At 65.0% G+C, this 17246-nt stretch overlaps 3 protein-coding genes across 6 annotated transcripts; 1 reads left to right on the forward strand and 2 right to left on the reverse strand.

Annotated features, from left to right (window-relative positions):
• Nucleotides 1-136: 136 nt before the first annotated feature.
• NUDT18 (nudix hydrolase 18) lies at nucleotides 137-3341 on the forward strand. Its single transcript, XM_065856665.2, has 4 exons — nucleotides 137-170; nucleotides 1701-1870; nucleotides 1950-2163; nucleotides 2573-3341. Exons 2-4 carry the CDS (start codon nucleotides 1715-1717, stop codon nucleotides 3166-3168), a joined length of 966 nt encoding a protein of 321 aa, XP_065712737.1. The 5' UTR covers nucleotides 137-170; nucleotides 1701-1714; the 3' UTR covers nucleotides 3169-3341.
• Nucleotides 3342-3416: 75 nt separating this feature from the next.
• FHIP2B (FHF complex subunit HOOK interacting protein 2B) lies at nucleotides 3417-10029 on the reverse strand. The gene is made up of 17 exons (XM_065856649.2): nucleotides 9895-10029; nucleotides 9739-9817; nucleotides 8774-8943; nucleotides 7810-7914; nucleotides 7565-7687; nucleotides 6931-7101; nucleotides 6648-6844; nucleotides 6460-6568; nucleotides 6305-6381; nucleotides 5771-5960; nucleotides 5502-5671; nucleotides 5314-5421; nucleotides 4777-4867; nucleotides 4553-4696; nucleotides 4295-4435; nucleotides 4117-4217; nucleotides 3417-4041 (listed from the first exon to the last, which is right to left on the reverse strand). The coding sequence occupies exons 1-17, from the start codon at nucleotides 9937-9939 to the stop codon at nucleotides 3936-3938; spliced, it is 2127 nt and encodes a 708-aa protein (XP_065712721.1). The 5' UTR covers nucleotides 9940-10029; the 3' UTR covers nucleotides 3417-3935.
• Nucleotides 10030-10773: 744 nt separating this feature from the next.
• Nucleotides 10774-17182, reverse strand: LOC136112207 (actin filament-associated protein 1-like 2). 4 transcript variants are annotated; one of them, XM_071799320.1, is made up of 17 exons: nucleotides 17044-17182; nucleotides 14531-14659; nucleotides 14378-14452; nucleotides 14195-14271; nucleotides 13875-13965; nucleotides 13594-13799; nucleotides 13338-13517; nucleotides 13067-13150; nucleotides 12708-12801; nucleotides 12405-12622; nucleotides 12196-12326; nucleotides 11984-12047; nucleotides 11779-11875; nucleotides 11521-11622; nucleotides 11255-11415; nucleotides 11055-11165; nucleotides 10774-10973 (listed from the first exon to the last, which is right to left on the reverse strand). In XM_071799320.1, exons 1-17 carry the CDS (start codon nucleotides 17057-17059, stop codon nucleotides 10947-10949), a joined length of 1863 nt encoding a protein of 620 aa, XP_071655421.1. In that variant the 5' UTR covers nucleotides 17060-17182; the 3' UTR covers nucleotides 10774-10946. The 4 variants fall into 4 exon arrangements, with proteins under 4 accessions (XP_071655421.1, XP_065712805.1, XP_071655422.1 ...); XM_065856733.2 differs by having other exon boundaries at nucleotides 11984-12104; XM_071799321.1 differs by lacking the exon at nucleotides 11521-11622 and having other exon boundaries at nucleotides 11984-12104.
• Between the last annotated feature and the right edge of the window lie 64 nt (nucleotides 17183-17246).

The following is a 17246-nucleotide window of genomic DNA, read 5'->3' on the forward strand; positions in this document are numbered from 1 at the left end:
CCCTCCGCATCACGCGCCCTCGCCGGGCCCTTTAAAACTAAGCCCCGCCCCGCAGCCCTGCGGGGGCGTGGCGTCAAGGTTAGCCAATGGAAAGCGAGCTGGCCAAGCGTGGCGACCAATAAAGCGGCGAGCGGGATGGGCGGGGCCGCGCGGCGGAGCGCCGGGACGCGGTGAGTCTTTCGGCGCATGCGCGCTGGGTTGGGGGGGGGCTGCAGGGTCCCTGCGCCCCCCTCCCTGCACCCCGACCCTTCCCTCCTGCACCCCCGGACCCTTCCCCTATCGCACCGTGCAGCCCCCCGAACCGCTCCCCATTGCAACCTGCAACCCCCCGGACCCTTCTGTTGCACCCCGCAGCCTCCCCAAACCCTTCCCCTATTGCACTCAAATTCTGACCCGTTGCACTCCGCAGCCCCCCAAACCCTCCACTTATTTGCACCCCAACCCCTCCTCTGTTGCACCCCGCAGCTCCCTAAACCTGTTTCCTATTGCACTCCAAACCTTGCCCCATTGCACCCTGCAGTTCCCCAAACCCTTGCACCCCAAACCCTGCTCCGTTGCACCCTTGCAGCCCCCTAAATCCTTCTGCTATTGCACCCTGCAAACTCTCGCCCTAGTGCATCTCTCCTGCGAGCCCTTCGCTGCTGCTGCGGCTCTCGGTGCCCCCCCAGCCCCCCCTTTGCACCCCACTGCATTACCCCCCCTCTTGCACCCTGCAGCCCAGCTCGCCCCCCTGCACCCCGCAGCCCCCCGCGCCTTTCCCCCTATGCGCCCCATACTCCGACCAGCCCTTCCCCTATAGCGCCCTGCAGTCCAGCACCCCCTGGCCCCCCCAGCCTGCCGATTCCTGCCCTTGGGCCAGCCCCCCCTGCACCCCACAGCCCAGCGACTCCTTCTCCTACCCCACCCCGGGCATCCCCCAGTCCAGCCGCCCATTCCCCCCCAGTATCCCCCAATCCAGCCGCCCCTTTTCCCCCAGTATCCCCCAGTCCAGCCGCCCCTTTCCCCCCTCCCTCCTCCAGTCCAGCAAACCCTTCACGTATTTCAGCTTTCCGTGCGTCCTGCAGTCCAGCCAGCCCTTCCCCTACCGCAGCCCCCCCCGCATCCCCAAATCCAGCGAGCTCTTCCCCTACAGCCCCCTCTACACCCTGCAGTCCAGCCGCCCCTTCCCCTATTGTGCCCCCCCATGCCTCCCCCAGTCCAGCAAGCCCTTCCACTACCGCAGCCCCCCCCGCCTCCCCAAGCCTAGCGACCCCTTCCAGTATTATTTCCCTTCCTATGCGCTGCAGTCCAGCCAGCCCTTCCCCTCCGGTGCCCCCCTGGCTGTCCCCCAGTCCAGCAGACCCTTCCCCTATTGCACCCCCCCCTGCATCGCCAAGGCCACCGAGCTCTTCCCTTGCTACGTGCCGCCCCAGCCCAGCAGGTCCTTCCCCTCTTACACCCCCCTCCATGTCCCCCAGTCCAGCAAACCCGTACCCCCCAGCATCCCACAGCTGCTGGGAGACCCCTTCCCGCATTGCACCCCCCCCTGCACCCCGCAAACGCCCGACCCCCTCCCTCACTGCCTCCTCCAGCCCAGCCAGCGCCGGGGCTCGCTGTCCCCCCGCCTGCACGTTTGGGGGGTGCCCTCCCCACCCCAAAACCCTGCGACCCCCTGAGTGGATGCTTGAGGGTGCTGCCCCCCCACTCCTCTCCCCATCCAGCCTGCGGGACCCCCATGGGGGATGCTCCGGCAGCGGAGCTGGATGCGGTGCTGGGGGGCGATGCTTGGGACGTGGGGGTGAGTTTGGAGGGTGCCCCCACCTCCACCGGCCCCATCCGCCTGGGGAGGAACGTCTGCTACGTCGTCCTGGCCGTGCTCTTCAACCAGGAGGTGAGGCACCCCCCCAGCCCCACGGGACCCCCACCGCGGTGCCACCCGGTGCCCACCCCTCCCCTCTGTGTCCCCGCAGGATGCGGTGCTGCTGGTGCAGGAGGCGAAACCCGAGTGCCGCGGGACGTGGTACCTGCCGGCGGGCAGGATGGAGCCCGGTGAGAGCATCGTGGCTGCCATGCGGAGGGAGGTGAAGGAGGAGACGGGGCTGGAGTGCGAAGCCGTCACGTTGCTGGCGCTGGAGGAGAGGGGACCGGCCTGGATCCGCTTTGCCTTCCTTGCGCGTCCCACCGGTGCGTATGTGCCTTGGGTGCCCCGAGGGGCTGCAGGACGTGGTTTAGCTGGAGCATCTCCTGCCACCCCCGTGACTGGTCACTGATGTCCCCTGCCAGCCCCACACTGGGCTTTGGCATCCCCTGCCACCTTTGTCCCATGGCATTGACACCCCTTGCAAACCTTGTACCAGGGCATCAGCATCCCCTGCCATCCCCATGACGGACATCAGTGTCCCCTGCCAGCACCAGTACTGGCATCCCACCACAAGCCCCATGCTGGGGGTCTTATTGTCCCCTATTGTCCCTATGCTGGGGTCTCAGTGCTTCCACCACCCCATGACCAGGCTCCTGCACCCCCTGCCATCCCAGTACCGCTGTCCCCCCCACGCCAGGGCATCACTGTCCCCTGCCACCTCTCTGCCCACAGGTGGGACCCTGAAGACCCTGGAGGAGGCTGACGCTGAGTCCCTACAAGCCACATGGTGGCCTGGAGACCCCCGTGCGCTGCCCCTGCGAGCCCCCGACATCCTGCCCTTGCTGGACCTGGCCGCCCGCTACCGCCGAAGCCCCCCGCACCCCCCCACGCTGCCGCGGGACCTGCCCTGCACCCCGCTCTGCTTGCGGCTCCTGGTGGCCTTCACCAACCATGCTGGGGACGTTTGGGTGCTGCTGGCCACGGCCGGGACTCCCCACCTGCCCGTGGTGGCTTGTGGCACGTCCCCATCTGAGCTGCGGGGGGGTCTGCGCCGGCCCGTGCTGCAGCTGCTGGGGGGCTGCCTGCCCCTGGATTCCTCCCCGGGACCCCTGGGGCTGCTGGGGCTGCAGCACCGGGCTGGGGGGCCTGGGGGGGCTGATGGGATTTGCTTCAATGTTGTGCTGAGCATCCCATCCAACAGCCCCGGGGGTGCCCCCCCTGAGCCCCGGGACCCCGCTTTTCGCTGGTGGCAGGTGGAGGAGGGGAGCAGGAGGGGACGGATCCTGCAGCGGCTCCGTGCCGCGGCCACCGTGCCCGTCCGCAGCTAGTGCCTGGATTTCGGGCATGGGGGGACCCATGGGGCGACATGGCCGGGGGTCCTGCTTGCTCTGCCAAAGGTGAGACCCCCGCGATGTGCTGCCTGTTGCTGGAGGCATGTTTTGGGGGAGGGAAGGCTGAGAGCCACCCGGAGCAGAAATAAACCTGGTTGCTGCATCTTGCACCCACGTGGCTGTGGTTGAAGTCGGGGTGGGGGACAAGTTTTGGGAGCTGTTTAAGAAAGGGGACGGGCACAGTATCAATGGCACAGCTGAGCTCACAGCTTTATTGTACCAGAGTCCCATCACCCAGGGGATGCAGTGCCGGGCTGGGGGGCACCATCCTTGCCAGGCAGGAGCCACAAACACACACAAACACACCCCCCCAGTGCTGGAGAACCGGGGAGATGATTAAGTTATTGCAGCCAAGAGGGGGGTAGAACACAGCACCGCGCCTGTGCCGCCCATTATTGCCAAAAAAAACCCCCATTTGAGGTCGATGGGGGCTCAGGGGGCAGCTCCAACATCGGGCGGGGGGAGCAGGAACCCACCACCCAGGAGGAAACACTGTGCACCCCGAGAGGCTGCGTCCTGCCCGGGGGAGGTGGCATCACCTCCCGCTTGGTGAAGGACTCTGCTCCTCCTCTTCCTCCGTGCCAGTGTCCTCCCCAGGCGGCCGCCGCTGTGCCCAGCTCTTGGGGACATTCTGGTCCCAGCAGGGCCACCTGGTCACCGCAGCCCAGCCAAAGAGGGGGTGCTTTAGGGTGGGGGGGTGCAGATCAGGGGGGCCCCTCCGGCGGTCCCTTGACCAGGGCGATGGCAGCCAGCTCCTTGCAGAACTCCTCCAGCACCACCACCCCTTTGAAGAGCATCGTGTGGTCCATCCTGGGGGTACACAAGCAATGGGAGGGGGGGCTCTGTGGGGTACACCCCACCATCCCACGCCCCCCCAGCACTTACTGCTCCCCAGGTACCAGCCCCAGGAGCTGCTGGCGCACCAGGAGCAGCTTCGCCCTGAACTGGGGTACCCGCTGCAGCCGCTGCATCAGGTCCCCCATCACCTGCACAGGGGGGGAAAAGTCAGGTCCCATTTTGGGGAGGGTGTCCCCGCCCCCCTGCACCCAGCAGGTGACATTACCCTGACGAGGACAGAGAAGAGCGAGCGGCAGCCGGGGGCCAGGTTGAGGTAGGGGTCCAGCAGGTACTCGTGGAGGTGGGGATGGGGCAGCGCGGCCAGGCGGGACAGCACCGATGTCACCTGCAGGTTCAGGCTGTAGGGCTGGGGGGGGAAATGTTCCATTGGTGGGTCCAGGCAGCGCTTTGGGTGTAAAAGCCCCCCCAGCCACACCAAGGGGCAGTAGGGACTCCAGGTACATCTCGCCTGGCCTCCCCATACCTGGTCAAGGATCCCGGTCATCCGGTCAAACAGCACCTTGAGGAAGTGTCCCTCGTAAAATGTCACCTCAGGGTGGCAGGTGTCGAGGGGCCGGGGGGACAGTGGCCACCCCCACGGGGCCGCGCTGGCACGGCACGCCTGGACCTGCCGGGGGGTGACAGTGGGTGACAGCCAGAGCCAGGTGGGAGCCACCGGGAATGGGGACCCCCCTGCAAGCCACTCACCATGCCCAGGGCGTCGTGCACGTAGGTGTCGTAGCCGCCTTCCTCCATGCACGAGGACGTCTTGGCCTCCTCGGGGACCAGGCAGAGGAAGCTGGAAGAGAGGGGAAGAGGGATGGGGAAATGGGATGGGAAGAGGGATGGGGAAACGGGATGGGAAAGAGGGATCGGGAAACAGGATGGGAAAGAGGGATGGGGAAGCAGGATGGAGAAGAGAGATGGGGAAGCAGGATGGAGACGAGAGATGGGGAAGAGAGATGAGATAGATGATGGGGAAGAGAGATGAGATAGATGATGGGGAAGAGGGATGAGATAGATGATGGGGAAGAGGGATGGGGAAGAGGGATGGGATGATGGGGAAGAGGGATGGGGAAGCGGAATGGGAAGAGGGATGGGGAAGCGGAATGGGAAGAGGGATAGGGAGGAGAGATGATGGGGAGGAGAGATGATGATGGGGAGGAGAGATGGGGAAGCAGAATGGGAAGAGGGATGGGAAGAGGAACAGGATTTGGAATGGGGAAGTGGGATGCAAATCCCTACCTGCTGACCACCTCGCTCACATGCCCCTTCCCCGACAGGGACTTCTTCACCATCCCAAATCCAGCATCTGGGAACCCATCGGTGAAATACGGATCCTCCTCCAGGTCCCTGTGGGGCCAGTGCATTAGCTGGGGGTGCACTGGTGGGGTGGGACCCCCTCACCCTGCCCTGGAACCCCCAGCGCTCACAGCCCATCCTCCTCGGGGTCCGCCTCGGGGGGTCCGCGCTCCTCGGGTGCGGGGGGGCCGCGCTGCAGGTAGCCCCTGGTCTCCAGGTTCCTGAGCGCCAGGCTGCGCGCCACGTGCTCGTGGGGCTTCTGCAGGAGCTCCTCGAAGAGCCGCAGGCTGGCCAGGCTGATCTGCCAAAGCACGGCAAGGTGGGGGGTGAGACCACCACTGTCCCCCCCGGGTCGCCCCTCTGTGTGCATGTGTGGTCCCCCCCCAAAAACAGGGCTCACCTCGTCGGAGAGGTGGTTGCAGCGGTCGATGAGCTGGGTGCGCAGAGGGTGAGGGGTGTCACTCGGGGTTTCGGGGTGCTGGTCCGGCCCCAGGAGGAAGAGGACGAGGCGATGAAGCAGCGGGGGGGCACGGATCTGCCGCACTGTGCCCGTCAGCATGGCCGTGGTGCTGAGGACGGTGAGCTCGGACCTGCCGGGGACAAGGAGGGGACAGGAGGGGATGCTGCTGTCCCGAGATGGCATCACAGCATCTCACAGCAGGGAAGAAGAACAGGAGGCTGAGGGGAGACCTGCTCGCCCTCTACAACAATTGGAAAGGAGGTTGGAGCTGGAGAGGGGTTCATCTCCCAAGGAATAAGCAACAGGATGAGAGGAAACAGCCTCAAGCTGCACCGGGGAGGTTGAGGTTGGAAATTTGGGATAATTCATTCCCAAAAGTGCTGTGGGGCATTGGAACAGGCTGCCCAGGGCAGTGGTGGAGTCACCATCCCTGGAGGGTTGGACAGACGGACATGAGGTTCTTGGGACACTCACATCTGCAGGAGCCGCGGCTGCAGGACGCCTTGGAAAAACTTCTCATCCACGGCCTCGGCGATGGCATCTGCCACGACCTGCGGGTGACAGCAGAAGCTGAGCCATGTGGCGAGTTTGTGGCCACCCTGCTCTGCACGGTTCTGGGTGCCCCTTACCGGGTGGGCGCCCATCACCAGCTCATCGAGGTAGTCCAGCCAGCCGAAAAAAGCATCCAGGCTCTCCTTCCCTGGGAAAACCCCATCGCTGGCGCCATCACCCTGTGACCTGCGTGAGGTGGAGGATGTGAGGCTGTGACAAACCCTCGGCGATGCTTGGGGACCACCCTGCATGTTGCCCACCTCACCTCCAGCTCGCCCTGCCCGTGGCGAGGATGTCGGTGGGGTCGGTGCTGGGGGGCACGGCGCTGTAGAGGTCACAGAGGTGCTCGGTAAGCAGCGGGCACAGGGCGCTGCTCCGCACCAGGCGGGCAGCAGCTGCCTCCTGGGCGAGCCCCACGAGCAACAGCAGGTTCTCCCGAGCCTTCAGCGCGACCCTGCTCTTCTGCGAGGAGGAGGAGGAGGAGAGCAGTGGTGTCACACAACCGGCGGTGCCCTCCGTCCCCTCCTTGCCAGCCCTCGCCCCCATACCTGGCTCTTGCACAGCCCCAGCAGGGAGGTGACGAGGTTGCTGTCCCTCTGTGGCGGGGAGGGCTCAGTTGGGGGGGACCCAGTGGTGGTACCCAGGGGATGCTCTGCACACTCTTCCACAGGGCTGGCCGGCAGCTCCTGGGCTCTCTTCCCATTCAGGATGCTCTTGCCCTGGAGAGGAAAAGGAGCAGCAAAGCATCATAGAATCATAGAATTTTCAGGGTTGGAAAAGACCTTTTTAGGTAATTTAGTCTTTTCCCCCTGCCATGAGCAGGGACATCTTCACCAGCTCGGGTTGCTCAGAGCCCCGTCCAGCCTGGTCTGGGATGTCTCCAGGGATGGTTCATCCACCACCTCTCTGGGCAACCCGGGCCAGGCTCTCACCACCCTCAGGGCCAACAATTTCTTATATCTGACCTAAACCTCCCCTGCTTTAGTTTAAAACCATCACCCCTTGCCCTATTGCAACAGGTCAGTCCCCAAACAAGCATCTCAGCCACCACTTTCCACCCACTTGCCCCGTGGAGCTTTGCAGTGGGGCTGGAGCTGCAAAGCAGGTGAAAAAGCTCAATTAAACGAGCCAAACCCCACAAATACCCCCACACACCTCCCACCATCCCCGGGGGCTGCTCACCTCCAGGATGTACGCCAGCAGGGTGGGATCCTGCTTGATCTTGGCGCAGAGGACGGCGGCGAACTGCACCTCCTCCTTCTCCGTGCCGCAGCCCAGGCGGTCGCTGCTGAGCTGGAGCAGCTTCTGGTGGGGCAGGGAGGGGGATGCGGGGCTGGGGGCTGCTCCGCAGGCTTAGGGAGGGATGCAGCCAACCCCGGCGTGTGGCATCGCCAGCCGGGACCCCCCCGTGCCCACCCCGAGCTCACCTGCACTGGGCGGTGCACGTTGAGGTAGTGCAGGAGCGGGTGCTGCACCTGGCCCAGCACCCGGCTGAAGAAGAGGAGGACCTGCTGCCTCATCCCGGGGGGGTACTGTGAAAGAGACGGGGAGAGGCATCAGCGAGAGCCCAGTTACCTGTTCGGGTACCTAATTACACTGCAATTGCCCCAAATTGCTTGCCGCATCACCCCGAAGCCGCGTGGGTATTTTGCAAGAACACCCTCAGCAGAGATCCTGGTTTTGCTCCCCCAAAATGGTGCAAAAGGGCCCATGGTCCCCCCAGGACCTCCCACCTGCCCCGAGCTCCTCTCCCTTAGCAATTAGGGACTGAACTCAACCCTCTGAGTTGAGCTCTCTTGCAGAGAATAAAAACGGGGGGATTAATTCCCCTTTCCCACTTCTACAGCGCTAGAGATGGGGAGTTAAAGCCCAGCACCCCAAAAACCCAAAACCTCAGCGCCACAGAAGGGCCAGCACCTGTTTCTGAAGCCAATTCTATGCTAGCATTTATTTATGTTTGAATATAAGGCTATTTATAGGGATCCTCATTATAATTAGCAACAAAGTAACAGCAGAGCCATTATATTTGGGCAATATTTACTTTAGAGGGAGCTGTCTAAAAACACCTCATCCTGCAAACCCCAGCAGCAACGCACCAGCTGTGCTGGGGTGAAAAATACACATGCAGGGATGCCATAGGGGACAAGGGACATTTGCAGGAGCAGCAGAAAGGATCCCCATGGGGAACTTAAACTAAGCAGACCAGCCCCCCCCAAATAAGCAAGCACCCCAACCAGCTCACGCTCTACAAACTCTCATTGTCCAGCTAGAAGAGCTTTGAAATTGAAATTACAGAGCGACAATATGCAAAGCAGCTGGAAAAGGCTGCGGGTGCTGCAGCAAAGGGGGTCGCCCCCCAAAAAGTGGTTTTCTTTATGATTTTACACCCACCTCCGCCTTGCCCAGGGTGCTGAGGGTCTCCAGGACCTTGTGCTGCAGCAGGTACTCCAGGCACGGCCCAGCCTCCCTGGCCGGGCGCTGCTTCTCCTCGTGCACCAGGATGTCCAGCATCTGCTTGAGGCGCCAGGGGATGTCCGTCTGTCTGGCGGGGACGCTCTCGTCTGTGGACACAAGAACCGGGGGCTGCGGCGTGACCCCCCGACGAGGGGAACCCAGGGGTGAATTTGGGGTGCTCGCCAGCGGCACCCCGAGTGGTGCTGGCCCAGAACGCAGCTCCCGTGCTGTCGGCGGGGACGACGCTAGATGGCAATGTGATGGGGAGTCCCAGCAGCACTCGAGGCTGCTCCTTCCGCCCATGGCCTAGCGAGCTGCCCGTTGTCCCCCCAGCCGGACCGGGGGACTGGGGGACCCAGCACCACAGCCCAGGGGGCGAATGGGCAGCAGGGAGCAAGGGGGAAGGACCGAGGTGCTGCTGGGACAAGGCTGAAGCTCTGCAGACCTTGCTTTTAGTGCTCCCGGACAGGGACGTGCCCCAACCTGCGATCGCTCCCAGGAAAATATGCACCCACCCAAACCCCGCGCTGACCCCGCTGGTGTGCGGGGGGGTCAGGGCCAGGCAGGGCCAAGTATTTGGCTGGATAAGTCCTCCCGGGGTATGGGAATGAGTGTCCCACACCAAAATCCTGCGTGCCAGCACAACCACAGTGCATTAGGGTCAGTGTGGTGCTTTGCGACTGCACGGGGTCCATTCCGAGGGCATGGGGACCCCCACCCTGGGCACAGGGTCCTGTTCCAGGGCATAGACACCCCCACACTGGGCACAGGGACCTTATTTCTAGGCCATGGGATGCTATCTTAAGGCACAGGGACCCTCTCCCAGGACATGGGGACCCCATGGGGACTTCATTCCCACCCCACCCCAGGGCACAGGGACCCTCTCCCCGCACCCCACTCACCCGTAGCCTCCAGGTAGTAGCCGGTGATGCCCTTCCAGTGCTCGGTGAAGGCTTCCAGCAGGTCCACGCTGGGCTCCCGCTGCGGACACCGCGGGTCAGGGTTGCACGGAACCCCCCCAGGTCCCACCGTGTCCCCTACCCCCGGTCCCCGCTCACCGTCTCCACCGCCTGCTGCAGCAAAGCGCCCAGACGGCTCAGCATGGCTGTGCCCCGCCCTGCACCGACCCCCACCCCCCCAGTACCGGTACCGGCCCCGGTCCGGCCGCGCTCCCGGGCCCGATCCCGCCGCGCTCCGCCCCGTTGCGGTGGCTCCGCCCAGCGCCGGGCGGGGCGGGGGGGGACGGACCGTGGTTCCTCCCCCGGACGGCTCCGCTCCGGCTTCGGGCGCTGGAGGAGTTGGGGGAGCTGGGGGGTCGGGAGGGGGATGGATTAGGGGGGTTGGAGAGGTATTTGGGGTGTGTGGGGAGAGGGGGTGGAGAGGTCCTGCAGCCCTAAATTTGCTCCGAGGGGGAGCACGGGGGGGTAACAGACCCTTTTCAATAACCCCCCATCCATACATCACACTGGGATGGGGACAGAACCCCCCCAGTTCACCCCTCCAGCGGCACAACCCCATAGAAGCCAAGTTTTACAGTGTATTTTTGTTGTTGTTTTAAATCCCTAACAAACCCAAAGTTTCTACAATTAAAACCAAGCCAAGACAAACACAGCTGCCCGAAAACAGCCCAGGACCCAGCCCGTGTCCTGCAGACTCCAGGGAGGGTGCAATTAGATGCTCCAAGCACCCCCCCACTCTGCATGTCCCCCCCAGTTGTTCTTCCAGGGTCCATCTGCACCCACCCCTGCAAATGGGTGTCCCTGGGGGGGCTGGGGTGCTGCTGTTGCACCGTTTTGACTGGGGACAGAGCTGGCGGCTCGCGAGGTTGGAACTGGGCAATCTGTGCCCCAAAATCAAGTTGCTGGGACAGACAAGAAGGCAGCGAGTCCATGAGGAGCTCATGTCCTCACGCCAGAGAAACCAGGAACCCACAGGCGGAGAGTTTATATGTATTTTAATATAGATATAGATATAAAAAATAGATGTGTGTAGTTGTAGCATCGATACTGATGGTTAAAAAACCCAGATACCAGGCTGGTCCTGCACGATCCACGTGCAGCCCGTCCTGCTGAGAGACACCCGGTCCGACGCGGGGACGCCGTAGCTCTGGTCACATTGCAGCCTTCATCTCCCACTCCTGGAGAGGGGCCCAGATGGGTGGTCAACCCCCCCATGTCCCGGTGGTACCCGAATCATCCTCACCCCGCGCAGCTCCCACCTTTCTCTTCTGCAGCACGCTGCCCTTCTCCACGATGGCCGGCGATGGAGTTGGCTTCAGGGCGCTCTTGGCCGACATGGTTCGCTTCAACAGCGGCGTGAGGAACGAACCCTGCCAGAAAACAGGAGCGGAAAGAGGGCGATGCTTGCCCGCCCAAACCCTTCACGCTCCCTCCAGCCCGTCCCCGGTGTCCCCCTCACCTCGGAGCCAGCCGAGCTGGCGGTGGCAGCGATGTGGCCCTTCAGGGACTTGCCGATGGCCAGCAGGTTCATCTCGGAGCCGGCTTTCAGCCTGCCCTTCACCCGGCAGGCCCTCTCCAGCTGCCCCACCTTCTCCTCCAGCTTGGGGAAAGCTCTCTTCCCTGCAAGGACAGTGGGGACACTGCAGGTACCCCCCAACCCCGCTGGTTGCTCAGCAAAGAGCCAGGCGACCCCAGTACAGGGGCAGAGCCACTCTACGGTCCTACCGATGAGGATATCCAGCCCATCCCGAGCCCCTTTCCTCTCGGGCAGCGTCAGGGTGCGTTGGGACTGGGAGAGAGCCCTGCCCTGGATTGCTGCTGCTGATGCTGGGGAGGAAGGGCAGATGCTCGGGTGGAACAACAGAGGAATCACAGCACAACACTGTGGTCATGGCCACTGCAACCTCCATCCCAGCATGTGGGGCTGGGGTGCAAGTGGGGACCCCGCTGCTCCCCTGGATGGAGCACCCAGCCCCTGCTCACCTGCCTGCGTGGGCAGGGCGCTGCTGCCGGCGCCGGTGGGCACCGCGGACACGGGTCTCTTGCGCTGCCCATGTGCTGCTCGGTCCAAGCTCTGCTGCTGCAGAAGGAAGCCCAGAAGAAGCCCGTGGGCAAGCGGATGGTGGGAGCCCATCCTCCTCACCCTGGGGGATGCATGTTGGGGGCAAGATGCATCAGCAGTGCTTACCAGCTGCTGCAGCCGCTCCACATTGGAGTAGAGATGCTTGGGGGCCTCGGCTGGCGGGAGCTGCCTGAATGGGTCGTCCATGTAGGCATTGGGGGCCGGGACACGGCGCAGCAGCAGCCCCCTGCGAGCAGGAGGGGTCTCATTCCTGCCCGCAGTCCTGTGGCAAAGCAGGAGGGATGGAGCTGGCCATGTCCTGGCCAGCATCTCCTTACCCTGCAGTGGCACAGCTGCTGGCATCGCCCAGTTTGGGGGTGTCAGTGCAGGGGCTGTCACTGGACGGCTCCTCTCCTCCCCTGGCCCGCAGGGTCTTCAGCCAGGCTTCCCTCTCCTCATCCGAACGGGTCTGGTGTGGGGCAGGGGGTCTGGGCTCAGCAGGTCCCCCTTTGGCGAGGGATGCGGGGGTGCCACGGGGGTTGCTCACCTGCAGCAGGGCCAGCTCCCGGCCCCTCTGGGCGATGCGGATGCGGAGATGCTGGGGGGAGCCCGTGGCTGCCCCCGGGTGGACCTGGCAGCCGTCCAGGCGCAGGGCGCAGACGGGGCGCTGGGCAGCGCCGGGCTCGGGGAACATGCGCAGGGCTCCCTGCCGCACCGCGCACCACAGCCGCTGCCAGCGGCCCCGCAGCCGCACCGCCAGGAACCCTGCGGGGACACCCCCATCAGGGACACCCCGTCAGGGACACGGGGTGCATGGACACCCCCTCGCCTGGTCCCCGATGCACCGCACCTCCTTTAGTATCCTCGCCGGGCCAGGGGCTGCGGGCAGCGCTCTGCCGCAAGCCATCCTCCTCCTCCTCCTTGCAAAGCTGGGACCTGGCAGCCTGAGAATGGAGATCCAGAGAGATCCGTCCTCCCAAGGCTTTAAGCCCCCTGCACGCTGACCCCCACTCCAAGGCGATCATAAAATCATTTTGGTTGGAAGAGATCCTCAGTGGCATTGAGCCGAACCGTTAATCTTGTGCAACCCTCCCCAGCGTCACCCAAGGGGGACGGCAGGACAGGGAATTGGGGTGGACTCTTGACACCCCCAGCAGCCCCTTTCCCATGCACCTGGGTGTCCTGGGTGGGGGGGGACAAGTGGCTCACCCTGTTGAGCCTCGAGGAGGGTGACGCCGGGACGCTGATGGCTGCCAGCCCGCTCGGGGCATTGCTGCTCACCTCTTCAATCACCTGCAGAGAGACGGGAGAGCTGCAGCTCCTGCTCCCCCACCAGATGGGGCTTCAGGCACCCCCAGGATGGGAGAGGAGCTGGGGACAGATGGCAACATCCCCAGTCACCTTAGGAGCACCCCAGCATGGCTGTGCCCCCATTTATCCTGCCCATGCAGAGCTCTGCCAGGCTGCAACACCTCCAAACCTTCCTCCAGTCCTCAGCCTGCTGCCGGCTCTGGAAGCCGATGACCAGCATCTCACCCGCCGTCCCCATCACCTTCAGGGCGTGTGGCATCTTCTTGCCGCGCTTGGCTTTGTAGGTGACGCGGCAGCCGCGCAGGTCCAGCTCCAGCACGGGCTGGGGGTCAGCAGCACACCTGAAGCCCTGCGGAGGCACGAGGGGGTCAGCAGAGCTCGGGGACCATTGTCCCCACTCCATCCCTCCTTCTCCAGCCCCTCACCAGCAGCACGTGCTCCCGGACGATGAAAAGCTGCTTCGCCCACCGCCCCAGCCAGCGCTTCCTCCAGAGGAACCCGCAGAGCTGCGCCTCGGGGGGGCCGGGGGGCTCGGCGTCTGGTGGTCGCCGCAGGTAGTGGGCACGGTCAGTCACACCATCCTCATCCTCCTCGTAAGACTCGTAGTGGCTGCTGTCGGTGTCGGTGCCGCCTGAGAGCCGGGACGGTGTCACGGTGATGGGGGGACACAGGTGCTGCAGGGGGGGCACGGTGGGGTGCTGCTCACCGGAGCCGGTGCATCTGCTGGAACTGAGGGGTTCGGCATCTTCATAGGAGTTGTCGGTTGGTGGGGGGGGTGGGACACGCAGCACCTTGCTCTGGGAGGGAAGGGGTGCTCTGAAAGTGCTGCCCCCGGGGTGAACCTCGCAGGGTCCCCCAGAGCTGGGGGGCTCTGCCTGGAGCTGGCAGCAGCACAGGGACCTCCCAGCCCAACCAGATCCCTTTACAAGCAAGGCTGCAGCGCAGGGTTGGCCATAGGGTCCCCTTCTCCTGTTCCATGCCCTGCCCAAGCCCCCCAGCACCCCCATCCATCTGCTGCCCCCTTACCCCTCCGTGCAGGCTCAGGGTGCTGGCTGGACGGTACTCGCAGCCTCTCCCTCCCGCTGCATCCCCCGTCCTGGTTCCTGGGCAGAAAAGCAGGACGGGCCGTGGTGTGTGGGGTCAGCAAGGAGCCGGGCACCCCCGGCCACGCAGGATGAGACGGGGTGTGGGTCAGAGCGTGAGACTCACCCGGGCTGGCCCGGCCCTGCGGGGTCCCCGGGGAGGGCGAGAGGCAGCGCATGATCATGTACTCTGCATCCTCTGCTGCGGGGGGAGCGCCCAGTCACAGCCCCGCACCCACCAGGGACCACCCTGTCCCCCCGCCCGCGGACCCGCACTCACACGAGGGGCTCTGCAGCCGCGACAGGAGATCGGCCACCGACTTCTTCTTGGCCCGAGCCGCGGCGCTGAGGCTCTCCCGGTCCAGGATGAGCAGGAAGGACCGCAGGTCCGACAGCAGCTTGTCCAGGTCTGCGGGGGACAGGGACGTGCCACCGCACCCTGCCAGGGGTGCCCGTCCCCTGCCATGCTGGGCAGGGCTGGGGGGCTCTCCAATGCTGAGCAGATGTGGGGGTTACGTGCCCCTTGCCCCCACTCCGGGCACCTGCCCCAGCTCCGCACAATCCTGCTATTGATGGGCCTGGGGTGCCGGGGGAGGATGAGGAGGGGGGACGGGCACCGCTGAAGGCCCCTCTGTGTGTGCTCACAGAGGGGGTTTGTTCCCGGTTGGGCGAGGGGATGCGCTGGGCAGCCCAACGTGCTGCTCCTCCATGCTGGGGAGGAGGAGGATGAGGAGGAGATATAGCACATAGGAGCAGCTGACGAAGGCTGCTCTGGGCATGAAGAAAATGCTGAGCATTCACTTGAGGCCAGACTGGGGACCCCAACCCCACTGTGCCAGGGATGGAACGGGACAAGAAGCTGCTTTGTGCCTCCTCAGTCCTGCAGTGGGATGGGACAGCGTTGTCCCCAGAGATGGGGGAGACCCAGAGGGCTCCAGGCACAGAGAGAAGGTCTCATCAACTCTGGGTCTGCACAGGTGTTCCCTGCTGTGCTGGAGGAGCAGGAGGCAGAACAGGACCACGCACACCCCTCACCCTGCAGCTACAGAGCCCCCTCATCCTGGGCATCCCCGGCTGCCACCGCAGGAGCAGCAAGATGCCCCCAGTCCCCCCAGCTCCTTCTGCCGTGCATCTGGAAGTGGTTTGTGTCGCTCTGCTCCGGCACTCCGGGCTCTGCTCCCTGCTCCCAGCTGGGATGAAACATCGCAGACCCGCTGTCGAAACCCACTGCCTCCCCCACGCCGCTCCCAGCCTCCCTCCCTCGCTACCCTCCTGCCGTTTGGAAGAGGGACAACCCCGTGGCTCCCCAGGTGACCCTGGTGTCCCCATGCCCTGCATCCTGCATCGCTCCGGGCTGGCGGGGGTGTAACGCACCCCCAAAACCAGCGGCAGCCCCCAGGGGAGGCGAGGGCAGGCAGGGGAAGGAGCCCACCGGTACCACGTGTGTTACAGAGGACATGGGAGAAGCCCCTGCAGAGATGCTGGCAAGGGGGGGGCACCGTCCCCCCCTCCCCGGTGTCCCTGGCTGGGGAGCACACACCCCTGCCCGGGGGGGGAGGAAACATCTGGCAGGGCAGCGAGGCTGAGCAATGCCGGAGCTGTGCCCAAACATCTGGATTTCCCTGGAAACCGGGGAAGGGAAGGAGAGACCAGCTCCCTGGGGAGGTGGTGGGGGGGCTGGGGCTGACTGAAGGGACCCGCGGGCAGAGCACGAGCTTGAGGGGGGGGACACAGGGCCTGGCCCCCGTGCCTGGTGTGCCTGGCTCTTCCTCTCCCTCCCTTTCTCTCCTCCGCCCAGGCTGAATTCCTCGGCAATGACATCTCCATCCACTCGCCCCCCCCAAAGCCCTCGATGCATCCTCCCCGCTGCGCTCCCCCCGGTTGGCCCCGATGCCCTCGGTGGGGCAGGGAACCGTGTTTTGGGGGTGCCCGGTTGTCCCTACCGCCCGGTGTGGAGCGGGCAGGAGCTCCCTCGCCCCAGCGGCCACGCCAGCTGCCAGGGCCAAGGGAAAGGCAGCCCAGATGGAAAACAGCTGCCCCGGTCTCCAGGGCGGGAGGAAAACGCCCCCCAAACATACAGCCGTCTCCTAGCAAAGCACCCCACTCCCACAGGACAGCCCAGCCCCATCCTCATCCTCGGGGGAGGAGGAGGAAGGAGAAGGATGCCCAAGGGGTGCCCTGGGTGATGCCAGCAGCGGGAGGGTTGGGGGCTGGCACGTCTACTCCACAGCCACGTGTGTTTGTGCAATGAGGGACCAGAGTCTTGCTCCCTCGTGGGGTGCAAGGCGGAGGGGGCAGTATCTGGGGGCCCCCCCTCCAGCGCTCGGGGCGGCTCTCGCCCAGCATGGGATGACTCAGAAAAAGCTGGAGGCCGCCCCGAGCATGGAGCTGCTGGTGGCCGCGGCGTGACCCGTCACTGCGGGGGGGCTCTGAGCCACGGCCGCAGGGCGGGGGTGCTCCCCCCGGGGCTGCTGCACCCCCAAATTGCCCCAGGGAGGGCGCTGGGGGAAGCCCCGGCACCCCACACCGTGCACCGTGCTCAGGGGCTCCCAAACACCCCGTCCCTGCACTGACACCCCGAGCCCTGACACCCCCGCCTTGTCCCTTGCACCGCTTCCCACCCCGCACCCCCGCTCCCCGCTTTTCGCACCCTCCCGCACCCCCTTTTCCCTCCCACACCCCCTTTGCAAGCACCCACACCCTCCTCACACTCCCGTGGGCACCCCCGCCCTTTTGCAGCCCTGTACCGCCCCCCCACACCCAGCCTTGCACCCCCTTTTTGCACCCCCGTACCTCTCTGGCGGGCCATGGCGCTCACATGGCGGCGGGACCGGCCCCGGGCCCGGGGCAGCGCTGGCCCGGCCCGGCTCGGCTCGGTTCGCACCCGCCCCGCGGGCCCCCAGCGCAGGGGCGTGGGGGGAGGAAGGCGGGGAAGGGCTCCTCATCCTCCTCGGAGCACCATCGCCATCTGCAGGGACCTGGGGCCGGGGCGGGGG

Source organism: Patagioenas fasciata, chromosome 26 (genome assembly GCF_037038585.1).
Source record: "Patagioenas fasciata isolate bPatFas1 chromosome 26, bPatFas1.hap1, whole genome shotgun sequence".
Taxonomy (NCBI): Eukaryota; Metazoa; Chordata; class Aves; order Columbiformes; family Columbidae; genus Patagioenas; species Patagioenas fasciata.

Coding starts and splice junctions, on each gene's coding strand:
- NUDT18 (XM_065856665.2), top strand. CDS start 1,715: ATGGGGGATGCTCCGGCAGCGGAGCTGGATGCGGTGCTGGGGGGCGAT. Junction 1,871..1,949: donor CCGTGCTCTTCAACCAGGAG/GTGAGGCACCCC, acceptor GTGTCCCCGCAG/GATGCGGTGCTGCTGGTGCA. Junction 2,164..2,572: donor CTTCCTTGCGCGTCCCACCG/GTGCGTATGTGC, acceptor CTCTGCCCACAG/GTGGGACCCTGAAGACCCTG.
- FHIP2B (XM_065856649.2), bottom strand. CDS start 9,939: ATGCTGAGCCGTCTGGGCGCTTTGCTGCAGCAGGCGGTGGAGACG. Junction 5,422..5,501: donor GACCCCGAGGAGGATGGGCT/GTGAGCGCTGGG, acceptor CTGGCCCCACAG/GGACCTGGAGGAGGATCCGT. Junction 4,868..5,313: donor GTGAGCGAGGTGGTCAGCAG/GTAGGGATTTGC, acceptor CCTCTCTTCCAG/CTTCCTCTGCCTGGTCCCCG.
- LOC136112207 (XM_065856733.2), bottom strand. Junction 13,518..13,593: donor TCCGGGAGCACGTGCTGCTG/GTGAGGGGCTGG, acceptor GTGCCTCCGCAG/GGCTTCAGGTGTGCTGCTGA. Junction 12,802..13,066: donor CCTCCTCGAGGCTCAACAGG/GTGAGCCACTTG, acceptor CTCCATTCTCAG/GCTGCCAGGTCCCAGCTTTG.